At 41.3% G+C, this 24,042-nt stretch overlaps 1 protein-coding gene across 4 annotated transcripts in view; it reads right to left on the bottom strand.

Moving 5' to 3' along the window:
- The window catches only part of KIAA0319L (KIAA0319 like), a 90,906-nt gene that overhangs the window by 39,934 nt on the left and 26,930 nt on the right, over positions 1–24,042 (bottom strand). For 3 of the 4 annotated variants that reach the window (XM_061597773.1, XM_061597772.1, XM_061597774.1), the window contains exons 3-4: positions 17,089–17,774; positions 3,900–4,161 (exon numbers count right to left, since the gene is read on the bottom strand). In XM_061597773.1, coding sequence (XP_061453757.1) covers positions 3,900–4,161; positions 17,089–17,774 — 948 coding nt within the window. The remainder of the gene's footprint in view (positions 1–3,899; positions 4,162–17,088; positions 17,775–24,042) is intronic. The other variant, XM_061597775.1, reaches the window with a different exon arrangement.

Here is a 24,042-nt window from a genome sequence, read left to right as displayed (position 1 = left end):
TCTTGAAATGTGCTGTAAAAATGCTAATCAATCAATCAAGTTTATTGTACGGTCACTGACCCAATACACTTAGATTATAGGTAGAAGAAAAACCTTAGTTACAAAATATATAAAATACATCAAACAGGCTCAAGTATTTATCTAAGGAGGCAGGGGGGTCTTCAAGCGGGTAAGTTGAGCAGCGTAAATAAACTTAGCCACTTGTAAGGTTGTTAGTTTATCAAGACCAGCCAAAAGATGTTGTAAAAGTATAGTTTTGGACCTGCCAGGGAAGCTCTTTAAAATTGGATTTATATACTTAAAACGTTCAGCAGTGTAACAAGGACAGAGAAAAAAGACATGATGCAAGGACTCAATGTCAACGTTGTTACACGGGCATAAACGATGGCTAAAAGTGATGCCATGAAAACGGCCTACTAAAAGTGAAGAGGAAATACAGTTAAAACAGGCTCTCGTAAACACTTGGCGAAATTTAGGTAAGGTCAAAAACTCTAAATACAGAGCCGGTTTGGGAAATGAAAAATTTAGACCGGAATAGAGAGGTGAGCATGTTTTGGTGGCATTTGGCACCGAGCTCTGTAGATAAATGTCCTTAATCCGGGTCTCAGTAATCTGTCTGTCTGACACAGAGTCCAAAGATGAAAGGTATTCTGCTGAGAAGCCCAACGAAGCCAGCTTGGCAAGGAGGGCTTTGGACCATGAACTGGTAAAAGGATCACGCCAGAGGAAGTATAGATAGCCGGAAGAAGGGCATGCATAAGTTAGTTTAACCAAGTATCTAAATGTTAAAATCCAGGCAAGGGATTCTAATGAGAGCTGGCCAGCCTCTAGCCTGAGGCCGGCAGCCGGGACACATTGGGGGACCCCGAAGGTTTGATCTTAAAAATGTAGACAATATCGATTCAATGCCGGGATTGAAACTCGGGGCCCAAAGCAGAACTCCATACAGGAGCTGGGGGGAAATTTTGGACCTAAAACCCCGCAAGGCTGCTGGGATATACTGCCCCCCCAGTATAAAAGAAACGACAGATGGCTTTTGACGTATTCTTGGTGGTTTGAACCGCCGAGCGTACGTGGGAGGACCAAGAAAGAGTTGAATGAAACACAACTCCCAGATATCTATAATGCCTAACCTGGGCAATTTTTTGGCCATCAATTCCACTCGGACAACATGCGACGCCGGGAAAAGACTAAAATTTTTGTCTTGTCAAAGTTTATAGATAGTAAATTTAAAGTGCAGTAGGCCATGAAAGTTTGGAAGAGTCTTTTCAGGCCTACTTGAGATAGGGATAAAAGTACGGCATCGTCTGCGTACAATAGCAGAGGACAGGGCGGGTCGGCAACCTTTGGGCGATGAAAGGCAGGGGAATGGCAAGGGCTGAGGTCATTAAAAAAAAGGTTAAAGGGGGTAGGAGCTAAAATGCTGCCCTGTTTAACCCCATTAGGGGCAGGAATGGGGTTAGTTAGAGTCCCATCTGCACCACAACAAACATATTTTGATGGAGACCATAGAAGAGATAAAGCAGTCTCCTAACAATGCTGGTACTAGCAAGTTTAGTCCAGAGCTTATCCCTTGGGATGGCGTCGAAGGCAGATTTTAAATCGACAAAGGCAATGAACAAGCCGTTGCCCAAGGGGCCCATATACTTCTCTGCCATATGATTTAGCGGGATGCAATGGTCAAGCGTGGATCTCCCTTTTCTAAACCCAGCCTGTTCCCGGCCCATAACATTATCCTCTTCGAGCCAGCAAGTCAACTTTAAGTTTAAGTAGCTGGCATAGAGTTTGCCCACCACCGATAGAAGACTTATAGGCCTATAATTCGATGGATCATCTCTAGCTCCTTTTTTGAATACAGGGATGACAATGGCCTCAAGCCAGGATGCTGGAAAATGACCAGAGTTGTTGATCAGGGTGAATAGACTGGTCAACAGGGGAGCCCACCATACTTGGTGGGACTTCAACAGTTCAGGGGGGATGGCGTCTGGGCCGGGAGCTTTGCCTGATTTCAGGGCGCTAATCAAAGACTTAATCTCGCTCTGCAGGACTGGTGGCCAAGATGGAAGGGAAGAGCAGTCTACAGGAAATACACAGGATGAGGAGTGATAACTTTGGGCCGCAAAAAGATCAATAAAGTATTGTTCCCAGATGGTAGCAGGAATCTTACATGGGGAGGGATTAGGAGAGGAAAAGGCGTCGGTAACTAGAGACCAAAAGATTTTTGAATGCTTAAGTTGAGAAGCATTTATCAGAGCCTTCCATCCGTCAGAGATTGCCTGTTTCTTTTTAACGGCTATCAAGTGTTTGTGTATTGCCTTTTAGTGGCATAGAATTCTGGGGGGAGCAAATTTAAATTTTCCCTCCTATATTGGAGGTAGATCTTCCTTAATTTTAATTTGGCCTGAAGACAGGCATTATCAAACCACCTGGGAAGGCCTAATGTGAGTTGTGACTTGGAGACCAGTGATTTGGATTTCAGAATTGTACTCAGGGCAGAAGTGAATAGAGAATAGGTAGTTATAGCAGAAGGGGGATCGGGGGTGTCAATTATGTGGCCTTTCAGGCTCAACCCCAAAGGGGAGTCAAGATAAGAGATGGTCTTAAGTGACATTCCAGGAGACCATTTAGATCTCCAGTGTTTAAGGGACGATATCTTATCTTCAGGATCACATTTAGTTACCAGGGAACCTTTCTGAGGAAGACGGATGGAAAAGTGTAGGGGAAGATGATCACTATCCTGTTTATTACCCACTGTAAAGTCAGAGATCACATTGGTCATAACAGAAGGAATCAAAACATAGTCGACAACACTACTACCTCGGCCCGATACAAAAGTGAACGTGGTGTTATCAACCTGAGTTAGACCATTTAAAATGACCAAGTTAAAACAACCAACCAAACGAGTCAGGCAAATGCCCCCATGATTCACCTTAGGGTCCTTGGAAGTCCAGTCATATCTAAATGTAAAATTTTCGGGATCTGCGGCCCCCCAGAGGCCAGAGGAAAAAAGAGAGGAATTATTGGTGCCTATCCTTGCATTAAAATCCCCCATTATTATGGGATATGCTCCACAACAAAGGGATTCAAGGCCCATTATATAGTGTTCAAGGGCCTCCCACGTTGAAGAGATTTTTTCCTTTAGAGAAAAAGGTGGAATGTAACCATTAATCAATAAAAAGGAAATGGATGGAAAAATCATTACAGCCGCTATAGCCAGGTTCCCACAAGAAAAATGCTAATCATTATGTCCACAGGTAAGTGGTACCAGCCACCATTTCCTTTTAAAACCCTTGGGTTTGGGTTTCGTTTTTTGCTGTTGACTGTCAAGGGTCAGGTGCAAAAAGGGGGGAACCACAAACAACATAGGTGTGTGTAAGGGAGAAATCTCAAATGGATGCTTCTGAGCACTTGGGCAATAGCTGTCGGTGTGCAAGTCCCAGCTAGGCTGTCTGAGGAGAGAACAGCAGAAGGTTGGAATGGGACAATAAAAACAGAGAAGTGAAACGTAAAAATTAAAAGTAGATCTCAAATTGAAAGGTGAAGTTAGAGATGGGTCTTAGAAAAGATGGCTGTATATAGTTTTGAAATTACTTCTCAGCTGAGGCTGAACACTAGAAAATATTTGCTCCATTTAATCAAGTGAAGTGCACCGCATACAGGTAGCTGAGGAAATGTGCAATGCCAGAATGATCTGTTCCTAGATTTGGTACGATAGTATCAAAAGGATTTCCTCACCTTCCAAGCTGAGATAACAAGGATTTGCTGTTTTAAATAAGCACCAGAAGAAAACTTCTCTCAGAACAAAAGAACAGTCACCTTAAGAGCCAAGATTGTAGAACCTTGCCAATGACATTTCAAGGAGGGCTTACAGCACCTCCTCAGCCAACGGTTGCTCTTACCTGGTGTTGGGGCGGCAGTGCTGGGTTGCACAGCAGGGTTTGTTGGGACTGCGGCAATACTACCATTGGTGGGAGTACCAGATGGAACAAAGGTAACCTTCTGCGCTTCTCCACTATCCTTTCCATAAAGGTTGCTAGAAGTCGGAATGGCCTCCTCCAAGGAGAAAGGCTGGATGGAAGTGTTGGCTTTCTCAGCATCCCCAACAGGACTAGGGAGTGTAGCTGCCAGAGGGGGTTCTGGTGTGGAGGCTCCTGCAGGGGCCTAATGAAAATATGAAAGGAAAGCAAGAGAGCGTTCATCAACCACAACACCCAAAATGGCATTTAGAACTTAACTCTTACGGATAGTTATTTATTCAATTTATATCATGCCTTTCCTCTTGAAGGAGCCCCGGGTGACAAACACATTCATGATAAAACAATTTTAAAAATCCCCAAATAGTGAAAAAGTTCTAAAAACATTCTCTCAACCAGTGATCTCACGATTGCCAGGAACAGTGCCTTTCAACCATCAAATACGTGGGTAAAGGAGAATGTTAATAATGAAAGCTAATAATGAGGGAAACATACTTCACCGGGGAGTGCATGGGGAACCGCTACTATAAAGGTGACTATAAAGGGTCAATGCAAACCAGGAAGCCCCCAGAGGCATCACCACCACCAAGGCCTCACCAGCTGAAAGGTCCGAGATAGTTGACAGTTATGAAAGTTACCCTGACTCTACGGTCAGAAATTTCACCCCATTCATGGCCTAGTCTAGACAAAGAGCTTCGTCATATGGTAAAACTATTCCTGGACTGTATCAGTTAGCTTTAGGGGAAAAGCTCCCACTGGTGCCAAAGGGAACATTTCTAAGGGTAATGACTGTGTCTGTGTGTGTAGATGTCATTAGGGTCACGGCTGAAGAGTTAACTCCCCCCCCCCACATGGTGTGGTCCTGATGAAAATCAAGACACTTTTGTTTGCTATTAATTTTTTTTACAAATGATATTGTTTCTAATGACACATTGCGAGTTGCATCTAGTTTGGCTCTGAAAGTCATAGGAAAGGCATTTTGTGTTTGTCAGAGGACAAGTGAGATGGATGTAATTAATAATAATAATAGTGTGTCATAGCACTTGAGAAAAATACGTTGAGATGGGGGACAACCTCAGGGTCCCCTTTTAACAGGTGTGGTGTACAAAAACTGAGGTGCTTTAGCCAGATAGCTATATTAATGATGTATAGCAACAAGCCTCTTAAGTAGAGCCTTATCCCAGTCTGCATTTGTATTGGAATTTTTTTAAAGATGTTTTTAAGATGTTCTATTTTTAAGATGTTTTTAAAGCTTTATTATCTGTTTGTCCCCTGGGTTACCTTTGGTAAGTACGGCAGGATAACAACAACAATACAACTAGGTGTATTGCCTCTGTGTGCTTAGAATAATAATGTACTAGGGGCTGCCATTTCTGTGTGCTTACCCCGGCACCTAACCCCAGGAACCCCAAGCTCCCTCCACTCCCAGGAATCACAGAGTTGGAAGGGATCTATAAGGCCACAGAGTCCAATCCCCTGCTCAATGCAGGAATCCACCTTAAAGCATACCTGAGAGGTGGCTGTCCAGCTGCCTCTTGAATGCCTCCGGGGTTAGAGAGCCCACCACCTTCCTAGGTAATTGTTTCCATTGTCATACCACTCCAACAGTTACAAAGCTTTTCTTGATGTGCATTAGCTGGAATCTAGCTTCCTGTAACTTGAGCCCATTATTCCATGTCCTGCACTCTGGGCCAATCGAGAAGAGATCCTGGCCCTCCTCTATGTGACAACCTTTCAAGTACTTCAAGAGTGCTATCATATCTCCCCTCAGTCTTCTCTTCTTAAAGCTAAACATGTCCATTGCTTTCCATCTCTCCTCATAGGGCTTTGTTTCTAGTCACCTGATCATCCTTGCTGCCCTCCACTGAACCTGTTCCAGTTTGTTCTGCATCCTTCTTAAAGCGCAGTGTTCAGAACTGGACACAGTACTCAAGATGAGGCCTAACCAGTGCTGAACAGAGGGGAACCAATACTTCACAAATTTGGAAACTATACTTCTGTTAATGCAGTCTAAAATAGCATTTGTCTTTTTTGCAGCCACATCACACTGTTCGCTCATATTCAGCTTGTGTTCAACAACAACCCCAAGATCCTTCTCACATGTAGTACTGCTGAGCCAAGTATCCCACACCTTATAACTGTGCATTTGGTTTCTTTCTCCTAAGTGTAGAACTTGGCAGTTCTCCCTTTTAAATTTCATTCTGTTGTTTTCAGCCCAATGCTCCAGCCTATCAAGATCCCTTTGAATTTTGTTCCTGTTTCCTAGGGTATTAACTATCCCTCCCAATTTTCTACTATCTGCAAATCTGTTAAGCATTCCTTGCACCTCCTCATCCAAGTCATTAATAAAAATGTTAAAGAGCCACTGGGCCCAGGACCAAGCTCTGTGGTACCCCGCTCGTCACTTCCCCCCAGTTTGAGAAGGAACCCTTGATAAGCACTCTTTGAGTACGATTCTGTAGCCACCTGATAGCCACCGATTCTGGAACCAACTGTGGATCCACCTGATAGTTGTTCCATCCAGCCCACATTTAGCTAGTTTGCTAATCAGAATATCATGGGGCACTATGTCAAGAGCTTTGCTAAAGTTGAGATATATTATGTCCACAGCATTCCCACAGTCTACAAGAGTTGCTGTGCTGCCACTGCCTCACTCGCTTGGTGCTGGCTTGCTTGCAATGCTCAGTTGGTCACTTACATGCCCGCCTCCTCTGCTCGCTGTCCTACTGCATCTGGGCTGGCGGGCACCATGAAATGCTGAAGGGCTCACACTGTAGCTTGCTGTGCCACCTGTCTGTGGCGAAGCAAACTGCAGTGTGACAACTTTCTACACACACACACACACACACACATATACAAACTGTGATTAACAAAATGTTTCGGCTTCTGCATTCATCAGCTGCTAACATACAAATGCTGCTACCAAGGTGGCAGTTATAGAGCTTTGAGGATGGAATGCTCAGAGGGGCTTCATTTGCAGAAGCTTAAGTAGTGGTGGTACTGTCCTCCAGGTTAAGGCCATGTGGTGCCAATGTGTCCAGAGAGTACATGCAAAAGTTCTCCCATTAGTCAATGCTGCTGGATCTGCTGGCATCTCTGTAACTGTTATAGAAATGTCCAACAGGCTGTGGCCCTCAGTGTTGAAATGTTTTGCTACTTGCAAGGTTTTGTATAGTTGTAATGATATGAGTATTGAGATCTGTGATGATGTCTTTGTCAAGACGTCTGTATGTTGTTTCATCCTTTACCTGTCTTTGACCTTCTGCTATGTAGTCTGCAGTGTTAAGTACCATGACAACACCACCCTTATCCACAGGGATATCCCTTCTCTTCTGAAGGTTCCTTATGGCTATTTATTTCTTATATTGAAAGGTTATCATGAAAAGCAGTTGGTGTGTGGTTGTCAATAACTCTGTTTATTGATAGAGAAAGGTTTCTAGGACTGGATTCCTGTTAAGGTTCAGTGACCAAGTTTTAGGTGGCAGAAACTGTAGTACAGAATCTCTATTGTAGAGGTCTATGTTGTTCTTGTTATGTGCCTTCAAGTCGATTATGACTTATGGTGACCCAATGAATCAGTGACGTCCAACAGCATCTGTCATTAACAACCCTGTTCAGATCTTGTTAAGTTCAGGTCTGTGGCTTCCTTTATGGAATCAATCCTTCCTCTTTTTCTACTCCCTTCTGTTTTCCCCAGCATTATTGTCTTTTCTAGTGAATCATGTCTTCCCATTATGTGTCCAAAGTATGATAACCTCTATTTCATCATTTTAGCTTCTAGTGACAGTTCTGGTTTAATTTGTTCTAACACCCAATTATTTGTTTTTTTCACAGTCCATGGTATGCGCAAAGCTCTCCTCCAACACCACATTTCAAATGAGATGATTTTTCTCTTATCTGCTTTTTTCACTGTCCAGGTTTCATATCCACACATAAAGATTGGGAATACCATGGTCTGAATGATCCTGACTTTAGTCTTCAGTGATACAACGTTGCATTTGAGGACCTTTTCTAGTTTTCTCATAGCTGCCCTCCCCAGTCCTAGAGTCATCATAAAAAAATTCAGCCAATCTGCATCTCCTTTCAAATGCTTTGATGTCACATTTCATTTGTGCTATATTGTGCTCTCTTGGTGTTGGGCAGAATTTGAGGCCTTTGGATAGAAGCCTAACTTCATTAGGTGACATTTTGCCTGCAGTGAGATCTATTATTGTTGTGGAGTCATTTCTGTAAGTTATGTCAGGTGATCTTGTTACACATGTGGAAGTCGCTGGAGTAAATCTTTTGAATCTCCTGTTTTTCCTTTTCTAGCTGTTTGCTACAAGAATAAAAGCTAAGGAAAATATTTCTTAATAAATAGATCTTTATGTTATTGATGGAAAAAGGGAGAAAGGATATCTTAGAATATCCCTTTTGAGATTTTTTCTTTTTGCTGGCATGGACATTGAAAAATGTCTGTTCCGTTTTGTGGCGCAGATACAGGAGGAGTTCAAAGTCGTATGGTGTTAGAATGTTTCTTTGAAACATTAATTCCTGCTGTAGTGCTTGTTTCAAGGTCTTGGTTTTCAGAAGATTCTGCTGAGTAATCATAGAGATAAGGAATATGTTCAGTCGATGCTTCTCTATGTGCCAATTCAGACACAGAGGAATATTTTCCAGTATAGAAATTGATTTATAAATCTCAAGGCCTCTTGGGATAATGTTTAGGGTTTTATATATTTTAAGATGCTCTACAGTAAGTTGGTATTTTGTAATTTCCTCTTGCAAAAAACATTGCATACCTTGGGTTGTTGTTGCACATGATGGAATACTTGAATGAAGAAGACTGGATCCTGGTTGGATGTGAGCTGCTTTGGTATACAGACAGTTTTGAAAAAGCAACGAACAGAACTTCACCCAAGCTTTCTCTGGATCCCTATAAGGATTCAATTCATCAGCTAAAAATACATACATGTAATTGTGATTAACAAAACAGGTTTTTATTTTACTAGCAAAACATTTCAGCTTCCGGCTTCATCAGCTGCTAATATACAAATGCTGTTACCAAGGTGGCAGTTATAGAGCTTTGAGGATGGAATTTAAGTTCAAGGTTTTGCTACTGGTGTACAAAGCCGCTTGGAGCCAGGATGCCTGAAAGATTGTCTTACCCCATATAACCAGTCGATCACTATGCTGTGTAGGTGAGGGCCTCCTGCAGATACTATCTTATCAGGAGGTCCGTTCCGCACAACATAGGAAGTGGACCTTTAGTGTTAAGTGTAGTGGCACTTTCCCTTTGGAATTGCCTCCCCTTAAATATTAGACAACTACGGCCATATAACCCTGAACACGCCTGATCTTGTAAGAAAAGCAGGATCAGGCCTGGTTAGTACTTGGATGGGAGACCTCTTGGGAATACCGGGTGCCATAGGCTTAGAGGAAGGCAATGGTAAACCACCTCTGAATACCTACCGTGAAAACCCTATGAATATGTTAAAAAAAAAAAGATTCATAGGGTCACCATAAGTCGTAATCAACCTGAAGGCATATAACGAAATATTAGACAGGCGCCATCTCTTTTCAGCACCTACTGAAGACCTCCCTCTTTCAACAAGCCTTTTAAGTAAAGACTTTATCCCAGTCTGCGTCTGTGTTGGAATTATTTTAAAGATGTTCTTAAAGCTTTTTTAAAAAAAGAGGTTTTTAAAGATGTTTTGTTTTAATATGTTTTTAAAGATGTTTTGCTTTAATCTATTTTAAAGTCTGCTTTTATGATGTTTTAGAGTGTTTTTAGTGTTTTTGTATGTTGCTCTGGACGCCTACTGGGAGGAAGGGTGGGATACAAATTTAATAAATAAATAAATAAATAAAAAGAATGCTCAGAGGGACTTCATTTGCAGACGCTAAGTAATGTTTGTACTGTCCTCCAGGCCATGTGGTGCCAATGTGTCCAGAGAGAATATCCAAAAGTTTTCCCTCTTAGTCAATGCTGCTGGATCTACTGCCATCTCTACAGCTGTTATAGAAAAGTCCAACACACTGAGGCCCTTAGTGTTGAAATGTTTTGCAACTGGTTGAACCACTTTTTTTGTCAAAATTGCTGATTTGTGGTTTCTGAAGCATAGTGTAGGTCAGTTTTAGCTTTTCCTATGTATTGGATATGACATCCTGTTTTTTTGCATTTGATGACAAATTATATTGCAGAACCTGCAGGTAATGTTCTGCTTGATGTAATATGTTCTGCCCATCCTAGTGCTTTTGAAAGTAGCTGTGTCCATGAGGTACACACAGGTGATACAGCGTTTGGAGAGACAAGGAAGAGATTCAGGATTATTGATAGGGGCTTAAGCACAGCTCTCACTAATAGTTTGCATAAATTAGGAGGCTAGCAAAATGTTACAACAGGAGGCTTTTTGATGGCTCTAGCAAGATGTTCAGAGTTTGCTAGCAATGGATAGCACTCCCTGATAATTAGGAGATGCTGGATGGAAATCTACCACAAATGAAATCTGTTGTTCTTTGAAACCTCATTATTATGGAGGAGGTTTTCTCTGGACAGAATGGAGGCTCGGCGGATGTTGCAATCGATAATATGTGGAGGATATCCTCTCAGAAGAAGGTATTTTTTAAGTTCACTGATCCTTCGCTGGTATTTATCTTCATTGTTGCAAATATGTTTGATTCTCAGAGCTAAGCTATACACAATGTTTTTCTTTATATGCTTAGGATGGCAGGATTTGCAGTTTAGATAAGTGCGGGCATCAGTGGGTTTGCTGTGGAGGTAAGCAGCTATTTTTGTTGTTTTCAATGGTGAGAAGAACATCAAAAGGGATGTGTGGATTATCATTTGTACTATTAAATGTAAATTTAATGGATGGATAGAGTTGATAAAAAATTTAAATTGTCCCAATCTCTCTTTACCATTTGTCCAGACCCTAAAGATGTCATCAACGTATCACCACCATATAAGGTTAACGACCTTTTTGAGGATCTCCTGTTCCAGTTTACTCATAAATATATTGGATGGCAAAAATGATGGGATGATGTTGGTATATGTTAATTAACAGCCTCTGCAACATGATAGTACTAGATTTCAGATTTGAAAGGAGCACAACCTGCAGACAAGATTTTCAGCTTCATAGTCAAGAACTTTTCGAGGGATTCATTTTACCCACTTATAAAATACTTGACCGCTGTGAGAGACAGATCAGACCAGTGTAAACAAGCCAAGGGAGCAGATGAAAACAATTTCCTTTCTTTCATTAGAGAATTCTTTCACCGGGCCCTCCTCATTCTGATGGGTATCTTGAAGCAGCCAGAACTGGACATTTCAGGTTTAACTGGGCTTATCCATATATGCTGCATATTTTCTTGAGTTGATCTCCTTTCCATAACTGAACGCTTAAATTTCAGCACACCAAAATATCCACAACCTGGACTTGATTTTCGTAACAACAAAATCACAGCACACATTCGTCTGGCACAGTCAATGCTAAAACTTAAACGGTCAAGCTGACGGCAACAAATTCATGACTTCTGTTATCACAATATGTAATTTTAAAAGTGGGGGGTATCTGGATCTGAACTCTGCGCTCAGGTCCCCAGTTAAGGAATTACAGGTAGCAAGGCTGTTCTGCTTGAGATATGGTGCTAGCTGGATTTAAATTCCTGATCAAAACACACTTTACTCATGTTTATTCAAAATGCAAAATTATTTGTGTTTATTCAAAATGCAAAATTTTTCACCACAGATTGGGAGAGAGGCTACTGGAGACCTGTTGCCAGTACTAGCATTGATCCAACCTAATTACAAAAATTTGGTGACTGACACCACTAATTACCTGGTTCAGTATATGAATTTGACCAGCTTGTAACGTGCAGATTGTTTCAAGTCAAGCCTCCTTTCCCAAAAAAGTTCTCTGACTTGGAATGTTTAATGACATTCTGAGGATGTGCTGTCAGGAGACCAACTGCCCCAAACCAGCATGCACACAAACTTTGCTTAATGTTAACCCCTTACTCACAATGAAACTCTTGCTGATTGTTTTGAAACTATAAAGCCAACTGCTTTGAAGGCACGTGAGAAGTTCTTTCAACATAGCTCATGCTCAATATTAATCTCATTGACTGCTATGAACTCTGATCATATAATCAGAGCAACAAGCAGGTTCATGCTAGCAACTTCCCACTTGGGTCAATCAATTATCTCAACTATTTCTTGCAAATATTTTATGCAGTGGTTCCTTACCCATCCAGAACCCAAAATCTCTCTTGCTCCTGGGTGGGTTTTTGGGGAAAGGGTGGTGGTGGAAGTGGGCTTTTTTTGTGCGGGGGAAGCCTTTCTACCATAGCTGATATGCAATCTGCTTAGTGCATAGCAAGCAAAATCAAATTACAGTTCTCTGTGATATATTAAGCATGTGCACATGCTCAGCACCATCAGTGCAAACTATCTGGGACAGAATTCTTGGAAAACAAACAAGATCAATCACCAAGAGAGAACAATCACCAAGAAAGCTTGTACTGAGCGAATTCTGAATCAAGACAAGGAGAGAAGGGTTGCTTATCACTCATCTAGATATAGACAGAGGCCTATATTTTTTAAATATATGCAATATTTTCATAAATGTTTCTTTTGAAGGAAATTGCATTTTTCCAGCTCTCAAAATACAAAGTTTTGTTACTGGCAAATTCTGGATTCTTCCCTCCTGACAGGCCCATAGCCAGCCTATAAGTTCTGGGAAGAAGCACCAAAAAAAGTAGGGAGGCATTAAAAATCTGTTATATATTTATTTTTATTATTTTTTGTAAAAAAATTAGGGGAACATAAAAATGAGAGCCAGTGAGGTGTAGTGGTTAAGGTGTTGGACTATGACCTGGGAGACCAGGTTTCGAATCCCCACATAGCCATGAAGCTCACTGGGTGACCTTGGGCCAGTCACTGCCTCTCAGCCTCATGAAAACCCTATTCACAGGGTCACCATAGGTCGGAATCGACTTGAAGGCAGCACGCACACACACACAAAGGCCTCCCAGACCTTCCACCCAGAAACAAGCCAGCCTCTTGATTCCTCCACATACCCAGCTGGGGAACAGCCTTCCCTGTCAATTGCTAAGCTGTCAGGGGCAGGGATCACATCTAGAACAATCTTGAACTCTGATCACTGTATAAAAGTCACAGGACCTCAATTTGCAAACATAGTGAAGCATGCAAACATCGGCCAAGGATAACAGTCACTTCTGCCACATTATAATGGAAGTGAAAAGCTGTGTACACAGCATACATTTGAAGCATTTACTTCTTCAAAGAATCCTCAAATGTCAGTTTGTTAAACTACAGTTCCCAGGATTTGGGGGAGGAAGCAATGTGTTTTAAATGTATGATATGTATGCAGCCGAAGTCAAGAAACACTAACTTTACTTTGCTGTGCTTCACGGAAGCTAATAATGAATACTGTAACTAGCTAGATTTTAATTCCCTTGGATCTGTTATAAGAGTTTCATTTTAGCAGCCACATTATTTCTAGGGGTTGCTTCTGCAGCGATACTGCAGTAACACAGCAGCAGCTACCTTAATCAACAGTTCTGTACTCTAATGTTTCCCTTGACTAGTCAATCACTGCAGTATGGCTCAAACACACAAAATTGCGCTGAAAGATCCAGGCAATATTTTGGCAATGGAGCAGGACAGAAAGTTGGCACAGAGAATCTCACTCACTCTAATGAACATGTGCCTGTTTGTCAACCAGAGGGGCTCTCGAACAATTTTAATATCAGCCATAAATGTGACGATATCTTCCTACAAGAAAGTGTTTCTGTTGCAAGGAAGCTATATCTTCCCTGCTCTCAAAATGCAGTCTGTTGTTATTGGCAAAATATAATTCCTGCCCCCTCAACAAGTGCATTTATTGCAACAATTTGGGCAATAGATATATGAATGTTATAGTGCATGTGGCCTCACCAGTGATTAATCATTCCTGCCTTACCATGCCTGCATCTAACACACACCCCGGCTCTTCCTCCTTCCACAGCTCTGGCCTCATCACGAGGAGGTAGAGTATCTCACATTATGCTTACTGCTAGTATAGAGCTAAGAATAAAATGTGGTACCTTTCCCCCCTGCTTGCCTTGCACAGCAGCAGCAGGGCACCAAATTCTTGTGAACATTTTCTCCCTTCATTTCCCCCAAAACATTATTTCATCCCAATATCTAATGCTCTTAAATCCACTAGTTATCAATCTGGCCTGAGTGTCGGCAGCCATTGTTATATGCTGTTATGTGAAGCAAAATATTCTATAAAAGATATACTTTTTCCCTTTTCACATTCTCCAAAACTGCCCCCCCCGGCTATACAGCTATAAAAAGCTCAGGTTGGGACTGGCAGCCCTTGAGCACGCTATAACACAGCAGGAGATGGCTGGGGGATGGGGGAAGAGGTGTCCCTCCCAGGCCTGAACAGCACCACAAGACTCCTGCTTCTGGCTAACTGGAGCCCTGAATAGGGTGGGAATACACAGCAACACCGTGCTGCAACCCCCACTTTTAAGTAACTATTGGTTGTATTCTACTGTCATATTAAGAGAAGAACCATTAAAATTAATGAAACTAAGTTAGTCATGTCTATTAACATCAATGGGTCTACTCGGAGTAGAACTAGCACTGAATACCACTCAAAACAGCCAGCTTACACCAATCTTTAAACATACAAGACCATAGTCAAATCTTGTGTGAGGACAGGACTCGGTCCAGTACCCTACTCTTGGATGCCAACTTAAGGTGGCTGTCACACAAAATATCTTCTCTTTTTCTTATGAAGTTTTTTTTTACCTCTGGGAACTTTCAGTTTCTGCAAAACTCACTTTCCATACCTTGGAAAGCCAAAGTTATGCAAGTTCAACCATGAGAGAAGTCATGGCAATTCTTGGGAAATGGCCTGGAACGGCAGCCAAACATCACATTCAAGAGAATTTCCTCAGAAGCCCTAATTTTACATTCTCTGCTCAGCTGGAGCATTAAGAGAGTATCTGACAGCTCAGGGTGCAAGACCCTGTAGTTGGAATCAGCAGGGAGATTAAGGACATGTTACTGCTTATCACCGAGGGCAGGCAGGAATAAATCTTAGCAGAGGGATTGCAGTGCAGCCTCTGCCACACTGGATCACTTCCTGAGTGATAGTCTCTTGTGAGAGGCCAGATGGTTATGGTTTTCGAGAAGCATTTTTACTGATGCATTGCTGAGACAGAGAAACCAAAGAGCAGTTCCTAAGTGACTGTTAAGAAGTCAAGGGCTAAGGGATGACTGAGTCAGCAAACGCAAAGTTAAGCTACATGGTTGTTGCACACACAAACTAGGCCACCTCCAGATTTCCTAGCAGCATCCTTGGGATCTGAGCAACAATCTGTTCCACCAGGCTGACAGTGCTCATATCGCAGCAGCACCATAACCTGGAACTGGGAAATTTGCACAGAGGTACATGGAGAAATCAGCTTTCAAGAACCACAATCTACTTAAAACAGTCTGAAGTCACATCCACACCATATATTTCAAACCTTGCCCAAAGAATGCTGGGAACTATAGTTTAACCTTCACAGAACTACAGTTCCCAGGATTCTTTGGGGAAGCCATGTGATTTAAATGTATGGCATGGATGTGACTAAAAGCAAGCAGAACCCACTGACAGGGCTTCTACCATTGTGTTGTCTGCTGTGATAGACTGTTCCACACTCACATGACTGTACACCCTATTTCTGTAGCAACTGTACATCTATAAAGTTTGAAGCAACAAGCCAAAACACACATGCCAGGTTCAACAATTCCATTCACTACCCTTGCCATGGCATCATGCACAACTGGTCTTATTTCTAACAGTGAAGCTGCAGAGGTGAGTGGGGATCATGCAGCAGCTTCATGACAGTTTGCCCACTTCCCGGGTTCCAAAGTTGGACGGAAAACTGGGGGATGTTTGTCATCCTGTGGCCAAGGGGCCTGGAGTGCCTTGGCCATGCAAAGTCAAACCAGTGCCACCAGGCTTTCGTGCTCCAAAACAGGAAAGGCCCGTGTGAGGGGAGGAGAGATTACTTGTTTGGACATCTCTGGGCAAAAGCATTCTAAGCAGCTTTGCCCAATGATACCCAAGCTGGAACATTCCCCACCAGCAAATCCACTATGTGGGAGATTGGACGCTGCTACTTCATGATGTATTCCAGCAGCAATGCTCAAACTGCCATGCTCCCCATCCCCACCAGCTCTTCTATTGGAAAAGGTGCTTGAGCTGCCTTTGAGCTAAAGTCCCAAGTTAGCATATTCCCTTCGCTGCCAGGTTCTCTCTTTGAGGTGCCTTCAAGCAGAGGCATTTAGCTGAGAAGCTTTCTTCCCTGCCAGCCTTTCCCAAGGGAAAAACTGGTGGGGGCCTTGCAACTACAATGTTTGACTTGGCCAACAAGGCAAGCCAAAAATATGTACAAAACTAAAAGGCAGATCTAGCAGAGAAGAAGTGGCAATGTATTAAATTCAGTCTTCCTTAAGGTAAATGTCTCAGAAACACCCCCGCCCGTCCCTGACACAGGGTTGCCCCACTGATTTCCTGTTAACTCTCTTTCTCTTCATAGACTCTAAACAACGCAAGAGACCACATAACTATCATCATTTCAATGAAAGGGTACATGACACTTCCGTCTCCTGGTTCCAAGTATACACATAAATGGTCTTCTTAGACCCATCTATGAATCCGTATCCATGTGACTGAGCTGGAGGCAAAGCCTCTTAATGTTCTCTCATAAGAGTCTCCAGTACAAAAGCTACATAGGGAAATCAGAAGGAAAAGAGCACATCAAACAAATCCTACTGAGCAAATTTTGCATCATGGTTTCTGAGATCAAGGAGCAGGTTTTCATCTGCGTTTGGATACAATTGGACACCATTCTGAACCAAGATGGTGGACTGAACCTTTCAAAGCAGCACTGATTTTAACCACTGGTTTCAAAATTGTACTGATTTTTGGTTTCTTAGAATTCCCTAGAAATGCCAGATACAAGGCTGCTAGTAAGCAATAAAAAAGGATCATAAAGCTCTTACACAACATAATTTGCATTCACGTTGGCATTAACAATGTTACCTTTTCAGACATGCACTTACCCCCATGGGGCCATTCCCAGCAAAGTCACTTGGTTTGTTCACATTATTGCTACTGGGGAGTGAAGGAATTTGGGATTTGGTCCCTCTGAAATCTTCACTGTTTGGCAGAGGGATTTTTTGTGGATCAATATGGTTTATGGGAAGGTTTGCTTCTTGATATGATGACTGAGGCTCTGCCAGAACCTTATGGGCAGATTTACTGTCCAAGGGCTGAGACGGAGCTGGGCGGTTTGTAGGACTTCCGTTGCTGGAGCCTGTGTCCCTCTTTAGAGAGCTTCCCCTGATGTTTGCTGTCTCAGCTGGCAACTCTTTCGAGGACCTTCGCATCCTTGTATTACTTTGATGTCTCTCCCTCAAGTCCAACCACTTAGGAAGCTGACCTCTCCTCTCTGCTGCAGACTGGAAGTCTATTGCATGCTCAGACCTCTTTACAAATACCCAGATGGAGTCAGTGGCATTGATCAAGATTGCCTCACACCAAGTAGGCTTGGGACAGTTCACCTGGATACACATCTTTCCCATGAGCCAAAAGGCATCACAGGCAGGGCTCTGACAGCAAGCAGCTTGACAGGATTGGACAGAGTGAAATCCTTCCAACAGATGGAGGTGGATACCATTCAATGACCTCAAATGGCCTCCCCCCAGAGGCCTTCCTGGCTGGCACGCACTTCTGGTCCAGCTTGCATCTAAGCAAAGAGAAATAAAACTATAATCATTTTAAAGAACCATCCAACAGAACAGATGTAATCCAGGAAATTATGGTGGCTGAGTAAAAACAAAATCCACTTGGTATCCACTTTCCAGTTATAAACATATAATAGTAAAACCAACAACTGATAGGCTGCTGCCCTTTGTATTCCAAAATCTGCCAACTTCATGCTGCCTAACAGTAGGGCAGGTCCTGAAACAGAATCATCTGGATTCTGCAAAAGAAGCAAAGTCTGGGTACTGTCAAAGAACAGCCAATAATAAGAAGCCAAGTGCTCCTCCAAAACCTGCTAAAAGGGATTATTCTTAACCTGTTTCCTAAAAGAATACAATGGAGACCAGATGCACCGGGGGGGGGAATTCTATAGGCACAGAAAAGACCCTTCCTTGTGCCCCATGATACATTCCTCCTACTATGCAGAGACCATCAGAAGGAAGTCTTCTTCTGATTTGAAGGCATTGACAGGTCTATATTGGAGCAGGTATTCTTTCAGATACTTGGGCTTCACATGGTTAAAGCTTTAAAAATGACTGTAAGTACCTTAAAACAGGGCTCATAACACAATCGATAACCAAAGTTAACTGTGGTACAATGCATGTTATATGCATTTGACCCATTTCCCCCATCAGCACCCTGGCCACCACACTGTGCACCAACTGCAATTTACAGACCATTTTCAAGGGCAGGCCACATAGAGGGTATTAAAATAGTCTAACTTTTGAAGTTACCAAAGCAGAGTGATTGCCGCCAGGCTACTCCTATACAGAAATGGTAGTAGCTGGCAAACTACCCGAGGCCTCAACCACTGAGATCACATGGTACTCTAGTGACAGCAATGTTTCAAGGAGCACTCCAAACTATCAACTGGTTCCTTCAGGATAGGAATGAGAGAGAAATTTGATTCAGTCCGCATTTAAAGCTGCATTTATCAAATTCACACTTACCAGAACAATATGAGAACCAAAGCACAGACAACCTTCAGAATTCACACTTATCTGAATTTTGCAATGCAGTTCTCCAACCAAGCAATGTTACAAAAATGCATATATTAGGGAAAAGTGTGCACAAAATGAATATATTGATGAAAATAATGTACATAAAAGCATTATATTCAGATAAATTGCTTGCAAAAATGTGTATATTAATGAAAACTGCATACAAAAATGTATTTATTAGGAGACATTCACACTAAAATTCTGAAGAATTTTCATGAGGATTTAAAAAAAATCACAAACTGCTGCAGAAATGTGGCAAACAGAATTTATGATTAGAAAAATGAGAAACTGTGAGAACCAAAATTGACAGATCATTCCATCTCTACTTTGGGGGAATGAAACCCTGCCCAGAATAGGGATGGAATGGTCTATCAATTTTGGTTCTCTCAGTTTCTCATTTTTTCAATCTTAAATTTAGTTCTCTATATTTCTGCAGCAATTTGCATGCTTTTTTAAAATCCTCATGAAGATTCTTCAGCATTTTCGGTTTATTTCAGCGTGAAATTTTAATGTCATTTTCTCCTAATGAACCATTTGTATGCAGTTTTGAGTAATATACATACTTTTCAAGCAATATCTCCTAACATAGTGTATTTTTGTATGTTATTTTCACTAATATACTCATTTTTATGCACACTTTCCCCTAATATATGCATTTTTGTAAATATTTGCTTGGTTAGAAAATTGCACCACAAAATTCAGATAAGTGTGAATTTCAAAGGATATTTATTTATTTATTTATTTACATTTCTAGACCGCCCTATAGCAGAAAGCTCTCAGGGCGGTGTACAACAAATAAAATCACAATTAAAATATGAGCAAGTGTGGAAAAAAAAAATATATAGTACAATTATAAAACATTAATAAAATTGCCATTGAGATTTATAAATTAAGGACTTCCGGGAAGGGTGACTTAGCCTGTGCCTGCTTTTGAGACGGGCTCCTGCCTCAAAAGAAGCTTATTCAGATATATCAGTCAGTTTTTTCTTTTTTTTTTGACTGATTAAACTTCTCCCGGGTAGGGAGAAACGAAGAGATTAACCTCAAAGCCTATTTTTGTTGGGACGACCAGATCTCATTAATTTATGGGACGAGGTCCAGCCGACGAAGGTGGGACGGATTTTCAACAGCAAGCTCTATCTGGAAAAGCGAACGTTCATCTTATCTTCTAAGAGAGAACGCACTAACAGGCAAGCACCCTTCTTTCTATATTTTTCTTTTACTTGACTTAAATTGTTGCTGTTTAAAAGAGATTTGCCAGATTGATCGGTTTTTGACATCTCACTGGGGAGCCGTAACTTCTCTCTGCTACGCACTAATTAATAGCTTATCTCTGTTTTTGTTGCAAAAAGCTGTCCTGGATTTGCATTCTAAAGATATACACAGAAGAGGGATTTCTATTCCAGATTTTTATTTTGAAAAATATTATACTGTTTTGAGACTACTCTCTTTTTGGTCTATTTTATTTTGACGAATCTGTTTCTTGACGATTGCCATTAATTGTTTCGATCCTGGGAACTGCATTTTGTTTACTTAACTATTGGAGAGATAAGGCTGTCTGCTCTGTTTATACTGTGATGTCACCAAGTTTGGAGTATTAACCCAATTGTTGCTGAAATAAGAAGTGGTTTTTCTATATTTTTCTTTTAAAATGGCAATTAAGAAAGTGGCTGAAAATCTGGAAATAACTATGTTTCAGAAAATAATGGATGAGATTGAGATAATGAAAATTGAATTGAGTAAAATGAAGCAGGAGATTAAAGATATAAGGGTCCCTGTGAGAGAGGTGACCCTGGAAGGGGTCCCTGTGAGAGAGGAGACCCCGGAGATTGGAACAGGGGTCCCTGTGAGAGAGGTGACCCTGGAGACTGGAATAGGGGTCCCTGTGAGAGAGGAGATCCCGGAGATTGGAACCAACGTGGAACAGGAACAAGATTTGGAGTCTATGGACTTTAGAAATAAAATCTATTGTTTGGAACTCAATGTTATCTCTGAAGAAATGAATGAAGATTCTAGAGATAAAGTTATCAATGGCATGGATAATCTTCTGGACTGGAATGATGTGATGGAGCCCAATATAGAGAAAATCTATGGAATTAACTGCAGCCATGTGACAATGGAAAAACTTTTAAGAGATGACCCAGTGTATTTTGAAAAAAAGAACAGAGATATGATTTTACAGCAGTATTTCAGCAACTTATTCAGAATGGATGGCAAGAAAATATTTGGGATAGAGGTAATCCCCATCAGACTCTTACTATATGACTATGGCTTTGACAGCAAGATTATTATGGAATACTGATAATGGAAGATTGGATATTGAAATTACTGGACTTAACAAGACTACTGAAGATGGAAGATGGAAAATGGAACTAATAGAGATAATAGAACAATGGCTACTGAAATTATTGAACCTAACAGATTCTGATGTGATGGATTAATTGAAATGTTTATTTTGACTATGGTTATGACAATAAGATTATCATAATTAGTAATGAGATGGATTAATCGATATGCTTATCTGGAAAAAAAAATTGATAGATATATTTCTTAAAGAATTGAAACCTCTCTTTGACTTTTTGTGGAAAGAATAAAGTAATGTTTATGAGATTTGATGATTAAGTAAGATAACTACTGGAGGAAAGTGATTTTATAATATGACTTAAGAGACAGGATTGTTATATATTATAGACTTATAACTGATTTGATCTTTGACAAATGGGAAGTCAATATTTTACTCTTTATTTTTTATTTTTGTTTTTTTTTTTCTTTTTTTCTTTTTGTTTAACTATTTTTGATTTTGTTTTTTGTCTTTGAATGTTTTATGATTTTGTCTTGTATGTTTTATGAAAATCTGAATAAAAATTATTGAAAAAAAAAAAGAGATTTATAAATTAAGATCATATTAAGTTTAGAATGTTAAATTAAAATATTTAAAAATTTACAAAATTTAAAAAGCCTGGGCGAAAAGGTAAGTTTTTACCTGGCGCCGAAAAGATAACAGAGAAGGCGCCAGGCGTATCTCGTCTGGGAGGGCATTCCATAGTTCGGGGGCCACCACCGAGAAGGCCCTAGATCTAGTTGTTGATCTCCGGGCCTCTTTATGGGTTGGGACCCGGAGAAGGGCCTTCGACGTCGAGCGTAGTGAACGGGTAGGTACATAGCGAGAGAGGCGCTCCATCAGGTATTGCGGTCCGATGCCGTTTAGGGCTTTATAGGTAAGAACCAACACTTTGAATCTGGCCCGGAAACATATCGGTAGCCAGTGCAGCTGCGCCAGGACAGGTGTTATATGGTCAAATTTCTTTGTCCCAGTGAGAACTCTGGCCGCAGCAGGATAGCTGTGTTTCAGTTCTAATATTGTTTCACAAAATGCAAATTTAATAAATTCAGCTTCAAATGCAAACAGAATCAAATTTCTCTCTCCCTCCCACCAGTCCAGAATAGGCACTTCTGTCAGTTTCCATCCACAGCACCTCCATCTTGTCTAGTTTCAGCTTCAATTAACTAGTATATGCTCAGTCGATCACTGAGCTCTGCAGGTGAGGGCCTCCTGCAGATACCATCTTATCAGGAGGTTCGTTCTGCACAATATAGGAAACGGACCTTTAGTGTGGTGGCACCTACCCTGTGGAATTCCCTCCCTTTGAATATTAGGCAGGCGCCATCTCTGCTATATTTTTGGCGCCTTTTGAAGACTTTCCTCTGTCAACAAGCCTTTTAAGTTGAGACCTATCCCAGTCTGCATCCGTGTCAGAATTGTTTAATATGTTTTTTAATAAAGTTTTTAACCCTTTTTTAAAGTTGTTTTTTTAAAATGTTTTTAACGCTGTTTTGTAATATATTTTAAGGTCTGTTTCTATGATGTTTTAAAGTGTTTTAGTGCTTTGTTTGCTGCCCTGGGCTCCTGCTGGGAGGAAGGACGGGATACAAATTAAATAAATAAATAGTACACAAACCCACCATCAGTTCAGGACCTTCACCTGGTATCCTGGTACCAATGGGACAGAGAGGCAGAGCTGGGTGTCATCACCATATAGATGGCACTTTGCTCCAAATCCCCCAGTGACAGCTCCCAATGGCTTCATACAGATGTTAAACAACATGGGTGACCCTGCAAAACCCCACAAGATAATTCCCATACGGTCAAGCAGCTATTCTCTAGAACCACTCCTCAAGAGAGAAGCAGAACCACTACAATGCAGTGCCCCTAACTCCCAGCTTTCTTCAGACGTTCCAAAAGGATACCATGGTCAATGGTATTCAAGCCACAGAGACGTCAAGGAAAATCAATGGCTCACACTCCTCTTGTCCCTCTCTTGCCACAGGTCATCAACAGGGTGATCAATGCTGTTGCAGGGCCAAAACCAGGCCTGAAGCTTCATTGAAATGACTCTAGAAAACCAATTTTCTCCAAGCATTAATCTACGTCCCCTCTCCTGCCACCAACAACGTTTTTAGATTACTATGATCCCGGAACAGAAGACTAAACATACTCCCAAGAAGAACAAAGGGCAGTACTTCGATTAAATAGTGCTGCTTTAAAATACTTGTCAGTTTCATCAGAAGGGTCTTATCCTCATATTGGTTACAGTTCACTGCTAAAGACTAAAAGATCATCTCGCCCCAGGCCAGGAGTGTAAGCCAGGAGCAGGCAAAGCAAAGGAGTAAACAAAGGCAATGAACTCATTCACACACAATTGTTGACAGGATTCTCTCTTTCTGCATTGTTATAAACTGGGGAGGCCTGCTTGCCCTAGTGAACAGCAACACACAGTTCTGAACCAGAGAGCTGCCTCATGTAGCTATGAAATGTAGAACTAGGAGAAGTTACAAAAAACTTCGCAAACTGTTTTTTATCAAAAGGGGGTTTTCCCTCATGGGAACTGGTTAAAATAATTTCCATTCAAAGAAAACTATCTCAGGAGAACAGATCTGCCATGCCTTGAAAATTTCCAACACTGGTGCTCATCTCTCTATCCAATTTGCTAATCGATAGCAAATTTTCTCCCTCTGACCAATTTAGTCTCAAGTATTAACAAGGATTCTTGTGTCACTACTAAGTCAAAGAAAAAGGACCATCTTGTTCAGGCTGATGGAAGCATATTCAAAGATCTAGCATAGGGATCTTCCTGGATTAGAGTAGTGGCTTCCAAGCTTTTCTCCTCGCAGACCGCTTGAAAATTGCTAGTGGCCTTGATGGACCACTTAATGGTTCTTCTGTCTCTTGAACAATTGTATTGTGCTATG

The sequence above is a fragment of the Rhineura floridana genome, chromosome 15, assembly GCF_030035675.1.
Source record: "Rhineura floridana isolate rRhiFlo1 chromosome 15, rRhiFlo1.hap2, whole genome shotgun sequence".
Taxonomy (NCBI): Eukaryota; Metazoa; Chordata; class Lepidosauria; order Squamata; family Rhineuridae; genus Rhineura; species Rhineura floridana.
The sequence above is the reverse complement of the archived record's forward strand: the minus strand, read 5'-3'. Positions and strand labels throughout refer to the sequence as shown.